Raw genomic sequence first — 22337 nt, 5'->3', positions numbered from 1 at the left:
TCCTGACTTCAAATGATCCGCCCCCCTCAGCCTCCCAAAGTGCTGGGATTTCAGGAGTGAGCCACCATGCCCAGCCAGTTTTTGTTTTGTTTTTTGTTTTTGAGACAGGGTCTCACTCTGTCACCCAGGCTGGAGTGCATGATCTCAGCTCACTGCAACCTCCACCTCCCAAGCTTAAACAATTCTCCAACCTCAGCCCCGCAAGTAGCTGGGACCATAGGTGCATGCCACCACATCCAGCTAATTTTTGTATTTTTAGTAGAGACGGGGTTTCGTCATGTTGCCCAGGCTGGTCTCCTGGGCTCAAGTGATCCGCCCGCCTAGGCCTCCCAACGTGCTGGGATTAGAAGCGTGAGCCACTGTGCCCAGCCTGAAAAGCTACATTTTACTTGAGCCATTTATTTTCTCATTATTAAATCCCTGACACAGAAAGAAACTGTACCACAGAAAATGATGACACAACAGGCACTCGATAAACACCTGGTGAATTTATGGCAAATGCTTGCTTTTAATCTTTCTCTCAATATATACAAACTGACAGCAGATGTTGCTGAAACTGAACACAGAATCCTTTCCCCAGGACATTACTATCTAGTGGGGAAGACAACCATGTAAGCGAATACATTCAAATATAATGCAGTAAGTTATTGCAGAAGATTTCACCTGGATACACTACAGATATCCCAATGAGATAAGCCAATGAATGTAGTAGTTACTTCACATTCTCCAGTAAGGTAGCTAAGAATGTTTACTGCAGAACTATGAAGGGAGACTTCCCTTAGAATACACTAGAGAGTGGAAGAAAGTTAAATAAGCTAATATATTCTGGTTCCTCTCTCGTTTTAATTTCTAAGTAAAATTAGGATGGCATGCACTTTAAAAGATGTGAGGTCTTCTGACAGAGACTATTAAATGGGCATAACTGCTCACCTGTGAGTCCAGGAAGCTGTAGCTAGCTTCTAGTCAGAAAGCCATATTAAGCAAAATAAACAGATTCTCTCTCCATATCACTGTTTATGAGGTAAAAACTTGAGAAAACTAAAGACTTCTCAATAACATAAGTATTTCCTCTGAGGACATAACAATTTACATCAGTACTGTTTTGTAAAAAACAATCAATAATTTAGGTAGTAGCAGATGACACTGGCATGAAGAGCAGTACACCAAGCAATGCATTGTCTGTACTTTTCGAGAACATTCCAATCCATAAATTGAAAAACCTCTGGCATAATTATACGACTTCCAAAGAATAAACTGTTTACAGTATGCGTGGTATCTGGCTATTGAACTTTTTTTAGTGAGATTAAACTTCACCTGGCAAGGTGAAGTTCAGACTCCTGCCCTTCTGTCATACAGTAATCATAACCAGAGCATCAACTAGAACTCATAGTATTTCATCAAGTTGTTTTTATTCATTTATATTTTAGTTTCTGACCATATTCTGCATGAAACATGGTTCTCTGATGTTTGTGTGTTCATTTTAGAGACAGGGTCTTACTCTGTTGCCCAGGCTGGAGGGCAGTAGTACAAACACGTCTCACCGCAGCCTCGAACTCCTGGGCACAAGTGATCCTCCTGCCTTAGCCTCCTGAGGAGCTGGAACTACAGGCACACACCACTGTGCCCAGCTAACTTTTTTCTTTTTTTGTAGAGATGGGGTCTCAGTATGTTGCCCAGGCTGCTCTCGAACTCCTGACCTCAAGAGATCTGCCTACTTTGGCCTCCTACTGCATCTGGCCTGAAACATTATTGTTTTTAAAACAAATAACCAGTTAGGTGATGAGCTACATACAATAAGCCAGAATCTGCATTTTAATGAAGTAGAAAAAAAAATTGGTCTTCATCAAAATTTTAAACTTTTGGGTTCCAAAGGACAACATCAAGAAAGTGAAGACAATCTACAGAATGAAAGAAAATACTTGCAAACCATATATCTGATAAAGGACTTGTATCCAGAATATATAAAGGACTCCAATAACTCAACAATAAAAAGACAAACAGCCCAATTTAAAAATGGGTAAAGGGGTCCGGTGCAGTGGCTCACACGTATAATCCCAACACTTTGGGAGGCCAAGGTAGGCAGATCACTTGAGGTCAGGAGTTTGAGACAAGCCTGGCCAACATGGTGAAACTTCGTCTCTACTAAAAACTACAAAAAAATTAGTTGTATTGGTCTGAGCGCAGTGGCTCACACCTGTAATTCCAGCACTTTGGGATGCCGAGGTGGACGGATCACTTGAGTTCAGGCTGAGACCATCCTGACCAACTTGGCAAAACCCAGTCTCTACTGAAAATACAAAAATTAGACAGGCATGGTAGTGCAGGCTTGTCATCCAAGTTACTTGGGAGGCTGAGGCAGGAGGATCACTTGAACTCAAGAGGCTGAGGTTGCAGTGGACTGAGATCGTACCACTGCACTCCAGCCTGGGCGATAGAGCGAGACTCCATCCCAAAAAAAAAGCAAAAAAAATAAGTCTCCCTTTGGAAAACAGCTTAGCAGTTCCTCAAACAGCTAAACATAGTTAACACATGACCCAGCAATTCCATTCCTAGGTATCTACTCAAACAAAAAAAAAAACTTGTACATAAATGTTTACAGCAGCCTTATTCCCAATAGCCAAATGGTGGAAAACACCACCAAAATGATGAATGAATAAACAAAATGTGGTGTATCCAATGCAGTGGAATATTCTTCACCCATAAAGACATGTAAATACTGATACATGCTATAGAACATGGATGACCCTTAAAAACATTATGCTACGTGAAAGAAGCCAGTCACAAAAAGCCACATAATATATAACTCTACACATATGAAAGTACAGAATGGGTAAATCTATTGAGACAGATTATAGTAGCCAGGGGCTGAGGTTTGGGGGTATAGGACAGTGACAGTTAAAGGGTACAAGGTTTCTTTCTGAGGTGATAAAAATATTCTAAAATGACCACAGTTGCATATATGTGTGAACATGCCAGAAATCAGTGAATTGTATACTTTAAATAGACAACTATATGGTATGTGAATTATATCTCAGTAAAGTTGTTTTCAAAAACAGCTCCCTGAAACCAAATTCAATATTCAGCTACAACTCCATCTACAAAAAGTTCAGCTTTCTTAGGAAGCATCCCTCAAAGGTGTGGTCAAATCCTAGAGGAAACTGGCCCTTTTCTATAGAACTTCAGATTTTAGTAACCACTTCATAAGCCCTAGAGAGAATAAGAAGCCCAGGTTACATAGCTGTTATCCAGTCTTCCCAGTCCCAAAACTCCTGGAACCAAGTTCTTCCTACCTGATAATATACAGTCTTATCTAGAGGCAGCCTACTTGGGGAAGAAGGAAGGAAGGAAGGGAGGAAGGGAGGAAGGGAGGAAGGGAGGAAGGGAGAGAAAGAAAAGAAAGAAAGAAAAGAAAGGAACAGTACTAAATGTTCTAAAGGGTCACTTTAGGAATAACAGATGCAATACTAAAATGTTTAGGACACTTCATCAGGCTGTAAATTCTACCTCTGATACAGAGGTAAGTTTCTATCAAACACTTACAACACTCCCAGTAACCTCCCTTTCCCTCCCCTCCCTTAGATAAACCTCAGATAGAAAATCCAGAGCTGGGTGCGGTGGCTCATGCCTGTAATCCCAACACTTTGGGAGGCAGAGGTGGGCGGATCACGAGGTCAGGAGATCGAGACCATCCTGGCTAACACGGTGAAACCCCATCTCTACTAAAAATACAAAACAATTAGCCGGGCCTGCTGGCGGGTGCCTGTAGTCCCAGCTACTTGGGTCGCTGAGGCAGGAAAATGGTGTGAACCCGAGAGGCGGAGCTTGCAGTGAGCGGAGATGGCACCACTGCACTCCAGCCTGGCTCACGCCTATAATCCCAACACTTTGAGAGGCCAAGGCAGGCGGATCACTTGAGGTCAGGAGTTCAAGACCAGTCTGGTCAACATGGTGAAACCCTGTCTCTACTAAAATACAAAAAAAAATCAGCTAGGCGTGGTGGCGCACACTTGTAATCCCAGCTACTCAGGAGGCTGAGGCAGGAAAACTGCTTGAACCCTGGACAAGTTGCAGTGAGCCGAGATCATGCCACTGCACTCCAGCCTGGATGACAGAGTGAGACTCCATCTCAAAAAAAAAAAAAAAAAAAATCACAGATTTATAACAACCACTGACTGACCGGGCACAGTGGCTCACGCCTGTAATCCCAGCACTTTGGGAGGCCAAGGCAGGTGGATCATGAGGTTAGGAGATCGAGACCATCTCCTGGCTAACATGGTGAAACTCCACCTCCACTAAAAATACAAGAAGTTAGCCGGGCATGGTGGCACACGCCTGTAGTCCCAGCAACTCAGGAGGCTGAAGCTGGAGAATCGCTTGAACCCAGGAGGCAGAGGTTACAGTGAGCTGAGATTGCACCACTGCATTCCAGCCCGGCAACAGAGCAAGACCCGTTCTAAAAAAAAAAAAAAAAAAAAATCACTAAGGGAATAATTAATATATATGTATTTACCCGCAATACTAAATATTTGCTTACAAAAAAGATTGATGTGAATATTGACCAGCATTTAGCCACTAAAATTGCTTTTTCTAAATTTTTGTTACTTATTTCAATACAATCCTTCACACCTTAAAAGAACACAGAGTTTTAATAATCTATTAATGCCTTCAGACTCTATCAAGTATTTTGTCTTGATTCTTAACAGCATTTATCTGTAAAATAACATCTCTGGGTTTCCAGGAAATAAAAGCAACCAAGCCATACATAGGACACAGTCTGATACAGAAGCAGTATTTAAGATTTTTTTTTTTTTTTTTTTGAGACAGAGTTTAGCTCTTGTTGCCCAGCCTGGTGTGCAATGGCACAATCTCAGCTCACCATAACCTCCGCCTTCCGGGTTCAAGCAATTCTCCCAAGTAGCTGGTATTACAGGCATATGCCACTATGCCTGGCTAATTTTGTATTTTCAGTAGAGACAGGGTTTCTCCATGTTGGTCAGGCTGGTCTCGAACTCCCAACCTCAGGTGATCTGCCTGCCCTGGCCTCCCAAAGTACTGGGATTACAGGTGTGAGCTACCGTACGCAGCCAAGAATCTTAAATCAAGACACCAGCTCTGGACTCAACATCTAGCTAAAAAATCCTGCAAAAGCCATTTCATATCTGTATTTCTACTGCTCATCTATAAAATGAACTTGGTCTAGAGTCCAGGCAATCCATAACGTATGTTCTATTAATCTGTTTTTTCTATTTCTATTTAAGTACCTATACATGGCCACAAGGATTTAGCTCCTTCTAAGGTTTGAAACAGCTGCTGAGTTCCAGCTTACTGAAAATACCATCCGCTCTCACACAAATCAGCTAAGACTTTATAAACAAGAATAAAGCACTCCCAAATACAGTCCCAAAGTCCCATCTTACATATGTCAAAGACATTTTATTTTACTTTACTTTACTTTATTTTATTTATTTATTTATTTTTTTGAGACGGAGTCTCGCTCTGTCACCCAGGCTGGAGAGCAGTGGCCGGATCTCAGCTCACTGCAACCTCCGCTCACTGCAAGCTCCGCCTCCCAGGTTTACGCCATTCTCCTGCCTCGGCCTCCCAAGTAGCTGGGACTACAGGCGCCCGCCACCTCACCCAGCTAGTTTTTTTGTATTTTTTAGTAGAGACGGTGTTTCACCGTGTTAGCCAGGATGGTCTCGATCTCCTGACCTTGTGATTCGCCCGTCTCGGCCTCCCAAAGTACTGGGATTACACGCTTGTGCCACTGCACCCGGCCCTAAAGACATTGTAATCAGCTCTTTGAAAAAGAGCCTTTGAAAAAGTGAACTACTTTTGAAAAAAACTTTCAAACATTGATTTTTTTTTTTTTTTTTTTTGAGACAGAGTTTAGCTCTTGTTGCCCAGGCTGGTGTGCAATGGCACAATCTCAGCTCACCATAACCTCCGCCTTCCGGGTTCAAGCAATTCTCCCAAGTAGCTGGTATTACAGGCATATGCCACTATGCCTGGCTAATTTTGTATTTTCAGTAGAGACAGGGTTTCTCCATGTTGGTCAGGCTGGTCTCGAACTCCCAACCTCAGGTGATCTGCCTGCCCTGGCCTCCCAAAGTACTGGGATTACAGGTGTGAGCTACCGTACGCGGCCAAGAATCTTAAATCAAGACACCAGCTCTGGACTCAACATCTAGCTAAAAAATCCTGCAAAAGCCATTTCATATCTGTATTTCTACTGCTCATCTATAAAATGAACTTGGTCTAGAGTCCAGGCAATCCATAACGTATGTTCTATTAATCTGTTTTTTCTATTTCTATTTAAGTACCTATACACGGCCACAAGGATTTAGCTCCTTCTAAGGTTTGAAACAGCTGCTGAGTTCCAGCTTACTGAAAATACCATCCGCTCTCACACAAATCAGCTAAGACTTTATAAACAAGAATAAAGCACTCCCAAATACAGTCCCAAAGTCCCATCTTACATATGTCAAAGACATTTTATTTTACTTTACTTTACTTTATTTTATTTTATTTATTTATTTTTTTGAGACGGAGTCTCGCTCTGTCACCCAGGCTGGAGAGCAGTGGCCGGATCTCAGCTCACTGCAACCTCCGCTCACTGCAAGCTCCGCCTCCCAGGTTTACGCCATTCTCCTGCCTCGGCCTCCCAAGTAGCTGGGACTACAGGCGCCCGCCACCTCACCCAGCTAGTTTTTTTGTATTTTTTAGTAGAGACGGTGTTTCACCGTGTTAGCCAGGATGGTCTCGATCTCCTGACCTTGTGATTCGCCCGTCTCGGCCTCCCAAAGTACTGGGATTACACGCTTGTGCCACTGCACCCGGCCCTAAAGACATTGTAATCAGCTCTTTGAAAAAGAGCCTTTGAAAAAGTGAACTACTTTTGAAAAAAACTTTCAAACATTGATTTTTTTGTTTTTTTGAGACAGGGTCTCACTCTGTCACCCAAGTTGGAGTACAGTGGCGCAACCTTGGCTCAATGCAACCTCTGCCTCCTGGGTTCAAGTGATTCTCCCACCTCAGCCTCCCAAGTAGCTCGAACTATAAGCAAGCACCATCATGCCTGGCTAATTTTTTTTTATTTTTAATAGAGATGGGGTATCACCATGTTGGCCAGGCTGGTCTTGAACTCCTGACTTCAAGTGATCCTCCTGCCTTGGCCTCCCAAAGTGCTGGAATTACAGGCGTAAGCTACTGAGCCCAGCCTGAACACTGAATGTTATTCTAGTTTGCATGCTGCATATCCACTTCTATCAAGTTTTATGTTAGGCTGGGAATGGTGGCTCACACCTGTAATCGCAGTACTTTGGGAGGCCGAGGCAGGCGGATCACCTGATGTCAGGAGTCCAAGACCAGCCTGGCCAACATGGTGAAACCCCGTCTCTACTAAAAATTAGCCAGACGTGGTGGTGCATGCCTGTAATGGCAGCTACTTAGGAGGCTGAGGCAGGAGAATTGCTTGAACCCAGGAGGCGGAGGTTGCAGTGAGGCAAGATCGCACCACTGCACTCCAGCCTGGCAATAGAGCAAGACTCTGTCTCAAAAAAAAAAAAGTATGTCTAAAGAAAAAGTAGCAATAAAACTGTACAAATATGGAGAAAGTCATAAATATACGGCTACAGGTTGAAGGGTCTCCAATCAGACTCAGTCCAAATAAGACTACCCCAAGACATGTTATAACCAAACTGTCAAAGATGAAAGACAAAGAGAGAATCCTCAAGGCAGCAAGAGGAAAGAAGCAAATAACATATAAGGGACTTCCAATATACCTAGCAGCAGACTTGTCAACAGAAACCTTAGAGGCCAGGGGAGAGTGAGATGATACATTTAAAGTGCTCGCAGGGGCTGGGCTCACACCTGTAATCCCAGCACTCTGGGAGGCTGAGGCGGGCAGATCGCTTAAGCCCAAGAGTTCAAGACCAGTCTGGGCAACAGACCTTGTCTCTCTTTAAAAAAAAAAAAAGTGACCAGGAAAAAAACTGTCCTTTAGACAAAGATTCTGTCCCAGGACAAAGCTGTTCTTCAGAAACAAAGAATAAAGACTTTCTCAGGCAAACAAAAGCTGAAGGAGTTTATCACTACAAGACCTGCCTTACAAGAAATGCTATGGCAAGTTCTTCAAGCTGAAAGAAAAGGATACTAATGAGTAACACAAAAACATCTGAAAGTATAAAACTCACTGGGAAAAGTAAACACAAGGTCAACTTCAGAATACACTAATACTGTAATGGTGGAGTGTAAATTACTTGTATCTTTAGCAGGAAGGTTAAAAGACAAAACTATTCAAAGTAACTACAATAATTTGTAAAGGAATATGCAATATAAAAAGATGCAGGCTGGGTGCGGTAGTTCATGCCTGTAATCCCAGCACTTTGGGAGGCCAAGGCAGGTGGATTACCTGAGGTCAGGAGTTCGACAGCAGCCTAGCCAACATGGCGAAACCCTATCTCCACTAAAAATACAAAAATTAGTGGGGCGTGCTGGCAGCTGCCTATAATCCCAGCTACTCAGGAGTCTGAGGCAGGAGAATCACATGAACCCAGAAGGCGAAGGTTGCAGTAAACCAAGATCAGACCACTGCACTCCAGCCTAGGTGACAAGAACGACACTGTCTCAAAAAAAAAAAAAAAAGATCCAAACTGTGACACCAAAAATTCAAAATGGGAGAGTAGGGTAAAAATATAAAGGATTTTTTAGGCAATCAAGGCTAAGTTGTTATTAGCTTAAAATAACCTTTTGTAACAGTAAGACGTTTTTTGTAAGCCTCATGGTAACCACAAAGCAAAAACCTATATGCCAGGTGTGGTGGCTCACCCCTGTAACCCCAGCACTTTGGGAGGCTGAGGCAGGTGGGTCATCTGAGGTCAGGAGTTCCGGACCAGCCTGGCCAACATGGTGAAACCCCATCTCTACTAAAAATTAGCCAGACGTGGTGGTGCATGCCTGTAATGGCAGCTACTTAGGAGGCTGAGGCAGGAGAATTGCTTGAACCCAGGAGGCAGAGCTTGCAGCAAGCCGAGATCATGCCACTGCACTCCAGCCTGGGCAACAAAGTGAGACTCCATCTCAAAAAAAAACAAAAAAACAAAAAAAAACGAGTTCAAGACCAGCCTGGCCAAAATAGTGAAACCCCGTCTCTACTAAAAATACAAAAATAAGCTGGGCATGGTGGCAGCTGCCTGTAAGCCCAACTACTAGGAAGGCTGAGACAGGAGAATCGCTTGAACCCGGGAGGAGGCAGAGGTTGCAGTGAGCCGATATCACGCCATTGCACTCCAGCCTGGGCAAGAGGAGTGAAACTCCATCTTAAAAAAAAAAAAAACTCTAATAGATAAAAAATAAAAAGCAAAGAACAGGCCAGCGGAGTGGATCATGCCTGAAACCCCAGTGCTCTGGAGCCCAAGGTGGGAGAAGCACTTGAGGCCAGGAGTTCAAAGCTGGCCTGGGCAATATAGCAAGACTCTTTCTCTACAAAAAATTAATAAAAAAAAAAAAATTAGCTGGGCATGGTGGCACATGACTGCATTCCTAGCTACTCAGGAGGCTGAGGCAGGAGGATCGCTCCAGCCCAGGACTTCAAAACCAGCTTGCGCAACATGGCAAGACCCCGTATCTACAGGAAAAAAAAAAATTAGCCAGGTTTGGTGGCACATACCTATAGTCCTAGCTACTCCCAAGGCCAAGGGAAGAAGATTGCTTGAGCCCAGGAGTTGGAGGTTACAGTGAGCTATGATCACGTCAGAGCAACACACTGTCTCAAAAAAAAAAAAAAAAAAGGTGAGGAAAAAAACATACTACCAGAGAAAATCAATCACCAAATAAGACCGTAAGAGAGGAAGAAAGAGTGACTGAATGGTTAAAAAAAACAAGACCCAACTATATGCTGCAACAAGAGACTCACCTTACCTGTACGGACACATGTAGACTGAAGGTGAAGGAATGGAAAAAGATATGCCATGCAAATGGAAATCAAAAGAGAACAAGACCCTGTAATCCCAGCACTGTGAAAGGTCAAGGAGGGAGAATTGTTTGAGCCCAGGAGTTTGAAAGCATCCTGAGCAACATTTTGAGACCCCATCTCTACAAAAAATATAAAAAATTAGCAAGGCATAGTGGCATGCACCTGTGGTGCAGCTACACAGGAGGCTGAGGTAGGAAAATCACTGATCTCAATAGTTCAAGGCTGCAGTGAGCCATGTTCACACCATTGCACTCTAGCCTAGATAGGGAGACCCTGTCTCAAAAAAAAAAAAAGAGAGAGAGAGAGAAAGCCCAAGAATTGCTTCACTTATATCAGATAAAATCATTTTTGTTCTTGTTTTTAGACAAAGAGTCTCACTAACTCTGCCCCAGTTGGAGTACAGTCACAGCATCTTGGCTCACTGCAGCCTCCACCTCCTGAGTTCAAGCAATTATCCTGCCTTAGCCTACCAAGTGGAATTATAGGCATATGCCACCATGCCTGGCTAATTTTATTTGTATTTATTTATTTTTTTTGAGATGGAGTCTAGCTCTGTCACCCAGGCTGGAGTGCAGTGGCGCAGTCTCAGCTCACTGCAACTTCTGCCTCCCAGGTCACGTGATTCTTCTGCCTCAGCCTCCTGAGTAGCTGGGATTACACGTGGGCGCCACCATGCCCGGCTAATTTTTGTATTTTTAGTACAGATGGGGTTTCACCATGTTGGTCAGGCTGGTCTCGAACTCCTGACCTTGTGATCTGCCCACCTCAGCCTCCCAAAGTGCTGGGATTACAAGCATGAGCCACCACGCCCTGCTGGGTTTTTTTTTTTTTTTGGAGACAGAGTCTCGCTCTGTTGCCCAGGCTGGAGTGCAATGGTGCAATCAAGGCTCACGGCAATCTCCAACTCCCAGATTCAAGCAATTCTCCTGCCTCAGCCTCCTGAGTAGCTGGGACTACAGGCGCCTGACACCACGCCCAATTTTTGTTTGTTTTGTTTCGTTTCGTTTTGAGCAGGAGTCGTGCTCTGTCACCCAGGCTGGAGTGCAGTGGCATGATCTTGGCTCACGGCAACCTCTGCCTCCTGGGTTCAAGCAATTCTCTGCCTCAGTCTCCCAAGTAGCTGGGGTCACAGGCACCCGCCACCACACCTGGCTAATTTTTGGACTTTTGGTAGAGATGGGGTTTCACCATTTTGCCAGGCTGGTCTTGAACTCTCAACCTTGTGATCCACCTGTCTCAGCCTCCCAAAGTGCTGGAATTATCGGTGTGAGCCACCGCTCCCGGTCCAATTTTTGTATTTTTAATAGAGATAGGATTTCGCCATGTTGGCCAGGTTGATCTTGAACTCCTGATCTCAAGTTATCCGCCCGCCTCAGCCTCCCAAAGTGCTGGGATTGCAGGCATGAGCCACCACACCTGGCCCTCAATAAAGTAGATTTTTAAATCAAAAACTGTAAAAAGAGATAAAGAAGGTCATCATATAATAATAAAGGGGTCAATTTAGCAAGAGAACAATTGTAAATATATATGCACCCAACATCAAAGCACCTAAATATATAAAGCAAATATTAATAGATATGAAAGGTAAGATAGGCTATAATACAATAAAAGTAGGAGACTTTCACACTTCACAATTAGCAATGCACAGATCATGCAGACAGAAAGTCAACAAGGAAATATGAGACTTAGCTACACTACAGAACAAATGGACCTAACAGAAATATACAGAACATACCATCCAACAGTGGCATAATACATTATTTTAAGCTGCACATGGAACATTCTCAAGGACAGATCATATGTGAAGCCACAAAATAAGTCTTAACAAATTTAAGAAGATGGAAATCATATCAAATATCTTTTCTGACCACAATGGTATAAAACTAGAAATCATTAACAGGAAGATCTTCAGAAAATTCACAAAAACATGGAAGTTAAACACATGCTCTTAAACAACCAATACGTCAATGAAGATATTAAAAAACAAATTACAAAGTTTACTGAAACAAATGAAAACTGAAACACAGCATACAAAACCTATGGAATACAGCAAAAGCAGTTTTAAGACAGAAGTTTGTAACAATAAACACTGACATCATATGTCTTCTGCAAACAGGAACAGTTTAACTTGTTCTCCAATTAAGATGCCTTGTATTTCTTTGTCTTACTGCTCTTTCTAGGACTTCCAGTACTATGTTGAACAGAAGTGGCAAAATTGGGCATCATGCAGCTGGGCATGGTGGTGGCTCATGCCTATAATCCCAGCACTTTGGGAGGCCGAGGCATGTGGATCACCTGAGGTCAGGAGTTCAAGACCAGCCTGGCCAACATGGCGAAACCCCATCTCTAGTAAAACTACAAAACATTAGCCAAGTGTGGTGGCATGCACCTGTACTCCCAGCTACTCAGGAGGCTGAAGTGACAGCCTGGGAAGTTGAGGCTGCAGCGAGCCATGGCTATACCACTGCACTCCAGCCTAGGTGACAAGTTGAGACTGTCTCAGAAAAAAAAAAAAGAAAAAAGGCAATCTATGAAACTACTAGAAAACAGGAAGAAAAGTCAATGGCATTGGTCTCGGCAATGATTTTTGGAGGATATGACCTCAAAAGCACGCTCAAAAGCAAAAACAGACAATTTGGGTCACATAAAACTAAAAATCTCCTGCACAGCAAAGGAAACAATAAAGAGAGAACTAGCGGGGGGCGGTGGTTCTCGCCTGTAATCCTAGCACTTTGGGAGGCCAAGGCAGGCGGATCAGCTGAGGTCAGGAGTTTACAACCAGCCTGACCAACATGGAGAAATTCCGTCTCTACTAAAAACACAAAATTAGCAGGGCATGGTGGCATATGCCTGTAATCCCAGCTACTCAGGAGGCTGAGGCAGGATAATCCCTTGAACCCAGGAGGCAGAGCTTGTGGTGAGCTGAGATAGTGCCACTGCACTCCAGCCTGGGCAACAAGAGCAAAACTCCACCAAAAAAAAAAAAAAAGAGAGAGAGACAGAGAACATAAAGAATGGTTCACTCTACTTGCAAACCATGTATCTAATAAGGGGTTAATAACCAAAATATATAAGGAACTCAGTTCAATACCAAGAAAATAACCCCACGTAAAAATGGGTAAAAGATCTGAATAGACATTTCTCAAAAGACATACAAATGGCCAAGAGGTATATGAAAAAAATTCTCAACATCACTAATCATCAAGGAAATGCAAAAAAAAAAAAAACCACATGAGATATCACCTCACTCCCATTAAGATGGCTATGATCAAAAGGATGAAAGATGAGGCCAAGCGCAGTGGCTCATGCCTGTAATCCCAGCGCTTTGGGAGGCTAAGGTGGGTGGATCACCTGAGGTCAGGAGTTCGAGATCAGCCGAGCCTGGCCAACATGGTGAAACCATGTCTCTCCTAAAAATATGAAAATTAGCCAGGCATGGTGGCAGGTGCCTGTAATCCCAGCTACTCGGGAGGCTAAGACAGGAGAATTGCTTGAACCTGGAGGTGGATGCTGCAGTGAGCCGACATCTCGCCACTGCACTCCAGCCTAGGCGACAGAGCGAGACTCTGTCTCAATTAAAAAAAAAAAAAAAAAAAAGGCTAGGCATGGCGGCTCATGCCTGTAATCCCAGCACTTTGGGAGGCCAAGGCAGGCAGATCACCTGAGGTTGGGAGCTCGAGAGCAGCCTGACCAACATGGAGAAACCCCATCTCTACTAAAAATACAAAATTAGCTGGGCGTGGTGGCGCATGGCTGTAATTTCAGCTACTCGGGAGGCTGAGGCAGGAGAACTGCTTGAACCAGGAGGCGGAAATGAGCCGAGATCATGTCATTGCACTCCAGCCTGGGCAACAAGAGCTAAACTCCATCTCAAAAAAAAAAAAAGATGAGAGATAACAAGTGTTGGTGAGTATGTAGTGATAAAGGATAATCTAAGCATGCTGTTGGTGGGAATGTGAATTAGTACAGTCATACGGAGAAAGAACAGTATGGAGGTTCCTCAAAAACTTAAAAATAGAGCTACCATATGATCCAGCAATCCTGCTACTGCATACATAGCCAAAGAAAATAAAATCAGTATGTCAAAGAGAGGTCTGCACTCCCATTTTACTGCAGCATTACTCAAAATATGCAAGATATAGAATGAACCTAAGTATCCACCAACCAACGAATGAATAGGCTGAGTGTGGTGGCTCACGCCTGTAATCCCTGCACTTTGGGAGGCCAAGGCGGGTGGATTGCTTGAGGTCAGGAGTTTGAGACCAACCTGGCCAACATGGTGAAACCCCATCTCTACTAAAACACAAAACAGCCAGGCGTGGTGGCGGGTACCTGTAATCCCAGCTACTAGGGAGCCTGAGGCAGGAGAATTACTTGAACCCAGGAGATGGAGGCTGCAGTGAGCTGAGAATGTGCCACTGCACTCCAGCCTGGGTGACAGAGTCAGACTCCGTCTCAAAAAAATAAAACACACACACACACACACACACACACACACACACACACAGACGAATGGATAAAGAACATATGCTATATGTACATAGTGGGATACCATTCCAATCATAAAAAAGAAGGAAATTCTCTCATTTGCAACAACACGGATGAACCTGGAGAACATTATGTTAAGTGAAATAACGCAGGCACAGAAAGACAAATACATACTATCTCACTCATATATGGAGTCAAAGTTGATCTCACAGAAGTAGACAGGAGATGGCATACCAGAGGTTAGGATGGTTGGGGTTATGGGGGTGGGGATTGGGAAGATGTCAGACAAAGGATACATAATTACAGTCAGGAGGAACAAGTTCAAGAGCACTACTGTATAGCATGGTGACTAGTTAACGACATACTGTATTATTGAAAAATACTGAGTAGATATTAAGTATTCTCACCACAAAAATGATAACTACGTGAGATAATGTATTTGGTACTTAGCTAGATTTAACCATTCTACAATGTACATATAGTGTCCTTTAAAGCATTAGCAAGCATTGTTCAAATTACTTTTAATTTTTTTTTTTTTTTTTTTGAGACAGAGTCTCGCTCTGTCGCCCAGGCTGGAGTGCAGTGGCCAGATCTCGGCTCACTGCAAGCTCCGCCTCCCGGTTTACGCCATTCTCCTGCCTCAGCCTCCCGAGTAGCTGGGACTACAGGCGCCCGCCACCTTGCCCGGCTAGTTTTTTTCCATTTTTTAGTAGAGACGGGGTTTCACCGTGTTAGCCAGGATGGTCTCGATCTCCTGACCTCGTGATCCACCCCTCTCGGCCTCCCAAAGTGCTGGGATTACAGGCTTGAGCCACCACGCCCGGCCTAATTTTTTTTTTTTTTTGACACAGTGTCTTGCTCTGCTGCCCAGGCAGGAATGCAGTGACACGATCACAGCTCACTGCAGCCTCAACCTCCTAGGCTCAAGCCATACCCTACCTCAGCCTCCCAAGTAGCTGGGACTGCAGGTGCACATCACCACACCCAGCTAATTTTTGTATTTTCTGTAGAGATGGGATTTTGTTATCTTGCCCAGGCTGGTCTTAAACTCCTAGGCTCAAGTGATCCACCCACCTTGACCTCCCAAAGCACTGGGACTACAGGTGGAAGCCACTGCACCCAGTCTCAAGCTACGCGACAAGTTTTTTTTTTTTTTTTTTTTTTTTTTTGAGATGGAGTCTTGCTCTGTCACCCAGGCTGGAGTGCAGTGGGGCGATCTCGGCTCACTGCAAGCTCCACCTCCAGGTTCACACTATTCTACTGCCTCAGCCTCCTGAGTAGCTAGGACTACAGGCGCCTGCCACCACGCCCGGCTAATTTTTTGTATTTTTGGTAGAGACGGGATTTCACCGTGTTAGCCAGGATGGTCTCGATCTCCTGACCTTGTGAACCACCCGTCTTGGCCTCCCAAAGTGCTGGGATTACAGGCGTGAGCCACTGCGCCCAGCCAACAAGCTTTTTTTTTAACAAAATAAAATATTTTAATTCTTAATATCTGATATTTTAAATTACGACATACTAAATATTATTTTCATTTTCCTGCACATTTCTAAACAGGGAGCGTTCTTAATGTTTTGACATTTTTGAAGGTCTCAGAACAACCATAATTTTCCCAATTATTAAGATTGCTTTGAGTTTTTTGCACGGCCATTTTTACCTCTGCAAACTGCTGTTCAAAGGACTGTACAGTGAGGTTGTACCATATTATCAAAAGCATGTTTATCAAGAGAATTCAGGCTCCCAAATGACCTAGAAAAATCAACCAGGCCAGTTATGGAAGCCTCGAGAGGGAAATACACTAGACTACCATAGTTCAGCTCTTCTATTGTTTAGTTACCAAGTTCTAGGTTATGATTTAAACTATGTAATTCTCTTCTATTACCACACCCAAGTTCTGTCCATATCCAAGCATCTTCATCTAAAGAAGAGGAAAACAAGATCATGTTGTCCAATCTTTTCACAGATGGGATGAGAAAAGCAATGTTTAGTGATTAACTGACATGCCCATGGTGGCACGGTAGTCTGTCAGGGGCAGCAGGGAACTCAGACCACTGCTAAACTAGTTCTTCCAGTATATACAATGCTACCCACTTCTGAAGAAGGCAATTAGTAGGTTATATTCTGGTTTTGTTTTCTGCCTACGTAGCAGAAAACATATTCTTTAATCAATTTTTTCTGAGTTTCTCATTACTCAAAGACATTTTCCAGGCATCTATAATCAAAGAGACTAGAGCTTCACTGTACCACTAATATTACCTAAGTGATAAATATAAACATTTCACGATACAATGTAATGTGGTATCCTGGATGAAGTCCTGGGACAGCAAAAGTATATTAAAGAAAAACCAAGGAAATCTGAACCTGTTAATAATAAATGTGTCAATATTGGTTCCTTAATTGTGACAAGTGTACCATACCAATATAAGAAATTAACAGGGAATACGGACGCGGTGGCTCACGCCTGTGATCCCAGCACTTTGGGAGGCTAAGGCGGGTGGATCACGAGGCCAGGAGTTTGAGACCAGCCTGGCCAACATGGTGAAACCCTGTCTCTACTAAAGACATAAAAAATTATCCAAGCATGATGGTGCACACCTGTAATCCCAGCTACTCAGGAGGCTGAGGCAGGAGAACCGTTTGAACCCAGGAGGAGGAGGTTGCAGTGAGCCCAAATCGTGCCATTGCACTCCAGCCTGGGCAACAGAGGAGGACTCTGTCTCAAGAGAAAAAAAAAAAAGGAAATTAACAGGGAAAACTGAATGTGAGGTGCATGGAAACTTTCTGTACTATCTTCACAACTTTTCTGTAAAACTAAAACTACTGTGTTTTTCTAAAACTACTGCACATACTTTTTTTTCTTTTTTTTTTTTTTGAGATGGAGTGTCACGCTTCTTACCCAGGCTGGAACGCAACGGCACAATCTCGGCTCACCACAACGTCCGCCTGCCAGGTTCAAACGATTCTCCTGCCTCAGCCTTTTGAGTAGCTGGAATTACAGGTATGTGCCACCACGCCCGGATAATTTTGTATTTTTAGTAGAGACAGGGCTTCTCCATGTTGGTCAGGCTGGTCTCGACCTCCCGACCTCAGGTGATCTGCCCGCCTTGAACTCCCAAAGTGCTGGGATTATAGGTGTGAGCCACCGCACCCAGCCTGCACACTTTTCTATCTAAACTAATTGTTATTATTAATGTTGGAATCTAATAAAATTTTGACTCATGAGTACAAAACAGTATCAGATTTCTATTTCCAAAAGTAGCTTCTTAACCTTTGTCCTGTGAAATACTCTTGAATTCCATGGGTGACTCTGTCTCTTGGAAAGGGATAACCTAGCTGGTGAGGGCTATGTTCCCCTTTCATCCATAAGAAGCATATGAGTCTGAAACAAGGATTGTGCTACAAAGGGAAGTGTGAAAGGGAGTAATTAAGATTCATGTTCTGACAAATATTCCAAATTCAGAGTTCTTCATAATGGAGAGCGCATCAGACTGAGGGTAAAAGACCTGGATTCTAATCTTGCCTGTACTAATAACCACCTATACATAGCCTTTTACTTGTTTGAGCCTCAGTTTTCTCATCTGTAAAATAAGAAGACCAGATGGTATGGCAAAAAATGTTTCTGCTTAAAAGTCTCTATCTGGCCATGCACAGTGGCTCAAACCTGTAATCCTAACCTCAGGCCAGGGTAGGAGGATCACTTGAGTCCCGCAGTTCGGACTAGTCTGGATAACATATGGAGACCCTGTCTCTAGAAATAATTTAAATTAGCCAGGTGTGGCAATGCGTGCCTGTGTTCCCAGCTACTTGGGAGGCTGAGGTAGGAGGATAACCTGACTCCAGCAGGTCAAGGCTGCAGTGAGCCATGATCGCATGCCACTGCATTCCAGCCTGGGCAACAGAGCGAGACTCCATCTCAAAAAGTCTCAAATTAAAAGTTTTTTCCTTCCAAAATTCTCTTCCAGTAAAAGGAAGGGTTAAAGGAGCTAAGGTATATGATGCACACTGAACTCAAGATCAAAACATATTTGTCAGGGCTTTTTCTTTTTGGCCTCTTAAACAACTGTTATCGAGATACTTTGGCTTAAATAAAAAACACATGTATTAGACCAGGCTCAGTGGTTCGTGCCTGCAATCCCAGCCCTTTGGGAGGCCAGGGCGGATGGATTACCTGAGGTTAACAGTTTCAGACCAGCCTGGCCAACATGGCGAAACCCCATATCTACTAAAAAATATATATACAATAAATTAGCTGGGCGTGGTGGTGCATGCCTGTAATCCCAGCTACTCAGAATGCTGAGGCAGGAGAATTGCTTAAACCTAGGAGGAAGAGGTTGCAGTCAGCCGAGATTGCACCATTGCACTCCAGCCTGAGCAACAAGGCAAGACTCCATCTCAAACAAACACGAGCATCACATCCATGCAGCTCATCTAATTTTAAATTTTAAGCTGTATCATGCTGCTTTCACAAATACACAGGTACTATTTACTTCCCATGTTACCCAAAAGCAAACAAAAGTATAGCTAATAGTAAAATTAAAACTAATTAGTAGGCTGGGCATGATGGCTCACACCTTATAATCCCAGCACTTTGGGAGGCCGAGGTGGGCGGATCACCTGAGGTCAGGAGTTTGAGACGAGTCTGGCCAACATGATGAAACCCCATCTCTACTAAAAAAATAATAATAATAATACAAAAAAATTTGCTGGGCGTGGAGGCGTGCGCGTGTAATCCCAGCTACTCGGAAGGCTGAGGCAGGGGAATTGCTTGAACCAGGGAGGTGGAGGTTGCAGTGAGCCAAGATCACACCATTGAACTACAGCCTAGGTGAAGAAGCGAGACTCTGTCTCAAAAAAAAAACAACAAAAAACAACAAAACAAAACAAAAAAACAAACCCAGGCGTGGTGGCTCACACCTGTAATCCCAGCACTTTGAGAGGCCAGATCACAAGGTCAAGAGATCAAGACCATCCTGGCCAACATGGTGAAACCCCATCTCTACTAAACATACAAAAAATTAGCTGGGCATGGTGGCACATGCCTGTAGTCCCAGCTACTTGGGAGGCTGAGGCAGAAGAATCACTTGAGCCCATGAGGTGGAGGTTGCAGTGAGCCAAGATCCCACCACTACACTCCAGCCTGGGTGACAGAGCAAGACTCCGTCTCAAAAAAAAAAAAAACCTAGTAGACGGGAACAGTGGCTCACCCCTGTAATCCAGCACTTTGGGAAGCTGAGGCGGGCAGATCACCTGAAGTGAGGAGGGTGCAGTGAACCAAGATCATCCCACTGCACTCCAGCCTGGGCAACAGCAAGACTCCATCTCAAAAAAATAAAAATAAAAAAAAAGACTCCCTATGTACAATATGCTAACAATTTATCAGTAATCTTTATAATTTATATTCAATTTCCAAAACAACTAAAAGTGATTAACAAAAAATATTTGCCATTAATATCATGTAACCTTTGATCTTTTCAAAATATTAACATTCACTCATATGTACAGTTATGAAAAAATTGTGTTTAATAATGCAATCCACAAAATGAAAATGAAAAGTATTAACTTAAAATGCATTATTTTATTACTACATTTTCAAAAATCTATAAGAGGTTCTAAGCACAACTGTTAAAAAGATATGGCCCCGTTAACGAGCACATAGATTAGACTTCAGCAAGCACAGTAAAGTCGTAACACTAAAATTCCACTTTAAAAATAATCCTTGCCTTACTAGTTAGCTCTGACCCAAGTATATATACTATCCCAACACTAGAACTGCTAAAGATCTTAAAACCTATGACACCTATATGTAACAAAGATGTAAAAGACACTACCTAATTAAAATGTATGCAGAATGTATCCTGAGCTATTAAAGTAACAATTACAACATATATTCGAAGCCTTCCATTTCAGTACATACAGATTTGAAAACTCATTTTATTATGCAATGATGACATGAACTATTAAATCACACTGTTCTATAATCCAGTTTCAATGAAGTCTAGAAAAAGGCAGATCAGGTCGAGCGAAGTGGCTTACGCCTGTAATTCCAGCACTCTGAGAGGCCGAGGTGGGCGGATCACCTGAGGTCAGGAGTTCGAGACCAGCCTGGTCAACATGGCGAAACCCCGTCTCTACTAAAAATACAAAAATTAGCCTGGTGTGGTGGCACGCGCCTGTAATCCCAACTACTTGGGAGGCTGAGGCAGAAAAATTGCTTGAACCTGGGAGGTGGAGCTCGCAGTGAGCCGAAATCACACCACTGCATTCCAGCCTGGGCAACAGGGTGAGTCTCTGACTCAAAAAAAAAAAAAAAAAAAGAAGAAAAAGGCAGTTCATACATGTTAACATTTTTAAATGTAAAGTAAAACTTAACATTTTCAACATTTTTGAAATGGTCTAATGTCTAAAACCCCAACGTTAATACTTGTGTGCTCACAGGAAACCAAACATTGTATTCAGTAGGAAAGAGGAGTTGAACAGCTTATCTAAGAAACCACTTGTTCTTCAATTAGCTTTCATCTTGCTCTGGTCTTTTATTTTGTTTGCACTGCAGTTTCCTCATACATAATAAAAAGATAACACGTATTCAGTCAGGTAAGAACGATCCTCTCTCTCTTAAGGAGCAACCGTCCTCTCCTCCTCCATGTCAAGGAGAGTCCAAGGGAATGGGACCCCTACTCTGATCCAGGTCACCTCTTTGCCTGACCCATCTTCGGTGCCGGAGGTTGACACCCGCCCACCTTGGGCCTCCTCGCCTCCCTCCCGTAGAGCCTTCAGCCTACAACTCGGACCCGCGCCCGCCGCACCCTACGGGTGCGCCCGCGTGGGAGCCACCCCGCCCCCAGCCCGCCGGCGCGCGGCCGACGCGCGAGCACGACTCGCCAACCCGACGGCCGCCGGGGGCCTCGGCGCCGGTCCCACCCGGTCCCAGGCTAAGCTCCGCGGAGAGCGCGGCATTCGAGACAGTGCACTCGGGCTTCTCCCGCACGGTCAGCGCTCGGCCGCCAGCAGCAGGCTGAGGGGCAGAGCCGGGTAGGAGCAGAAAATCAGGCAGCCCGGCCCGGGAACCGACCTGTGGAGACCGCCATCTTCTCCTGCAGCCCGACGCAGCCGCCTGCACGCACGCACGAACCGTCGCGCGTCACTTCCGGGAGCGCGCTGCCCTACACGCGTCATAGCGGACTCCGCCCCTGGCTGGCGCGGGGCCACCCGAGCCGTGACTGTGAGCACGTGTGCCGAGGGGTCGCGGGGCCTCGCTGCTGTTTCCGCAATTCCCTGTGACTCCGCTCTCAAAATGAAACGCTAAAGAATAAGTTCATGAGGGCCGGGCACGGTGGCTCACGCCTGTAATCCCAGCACTTTGGGAGGCCGAGGCGATCGGATTACCTGAGGTCAGGAGTTTGAAACCAGCCTGGCCAACATGGGGAAAGCTCGTCTCTACTAAAAATACAAAAATTAACCGGGCGTGGTGGCGCGCGCCTGTAATCTCAGCTATTCGGGAGGCTGAGGCACGAGAATCGCTTGAACCAAGGAGGCGGAGGTTGCAATGAGCCGCGATTGCACCACTGCACTCCAGCCTGGGTGACAGAGCGAGACTCCGCCTCAAAAAATAAAAATAAAAATAAGTGGGCATTGACAGATTTGCGTTGATAAAGGATTCAAAAGAGTTGGACGATAAATTTGAACAGCTAGGTGAGGCTGCAGTGAGCAGAAATCGCTGCACTCCAGCCTGGGCAACAGAGGGAGACTCTGTTTTAAAAAAGAAAGAAAGAAATAGGAAAGTAATACAGGCTGGGGGCTGAAGCTCACTTCTGTAATCCTAACACTTTGGGAGGCCAAGGCAGGAGGATCACTTGAGCCCAAGGCTTTGAGACCA

The 22337-nt window shown here is 44.2% G+C and overlaps 1 protein-coding gene across 1 annotated transcript in view; it reads right to left on the bottom strand.

Moving 5' to 3' along the window:
- Positions 1-21612, bottom strand: part of UBE2V2 (ubiquitin conjugating enzyme E2 V2) — a 61875-nt gene extending 40263 nt beyond the window's left edge. The window contains exon 1 of the mRNA XM_033202281.1: positions 21534-21612. Coding sequence (XP_033058172.1) covers positions 21534-21549 — 16 coding nt within the window. The 5' untranslated portion in view covers positions 21550-21612. The remainder of the gene's footprint in view (positions 1-21533) is intronic.
- Positions 21613-22337: the final 725 nt, after the last annotated feature.

Source organism: Trachypithecus francoisi, unplaced genomic scaffold (assembly GCF_009764315.1).
Source record: "Trachypithecus francoisi isolate TF-2019V2 unplaced genomic scaffold, Tfra_2.0 Lachesis_group7, whole genome shotgun sequence".
NCBI classification, from domain to species: Eukaryota; Metazoa; Chordata; class Mammalia; order Primates; family Cercopithecidae; genus Trachypithecus; species Trachypithecus francoisi.
Note: the sequence above shows the minus strand (reverse complement) of the source record. Positions and strands in the feature narration are given on the sequence as shown.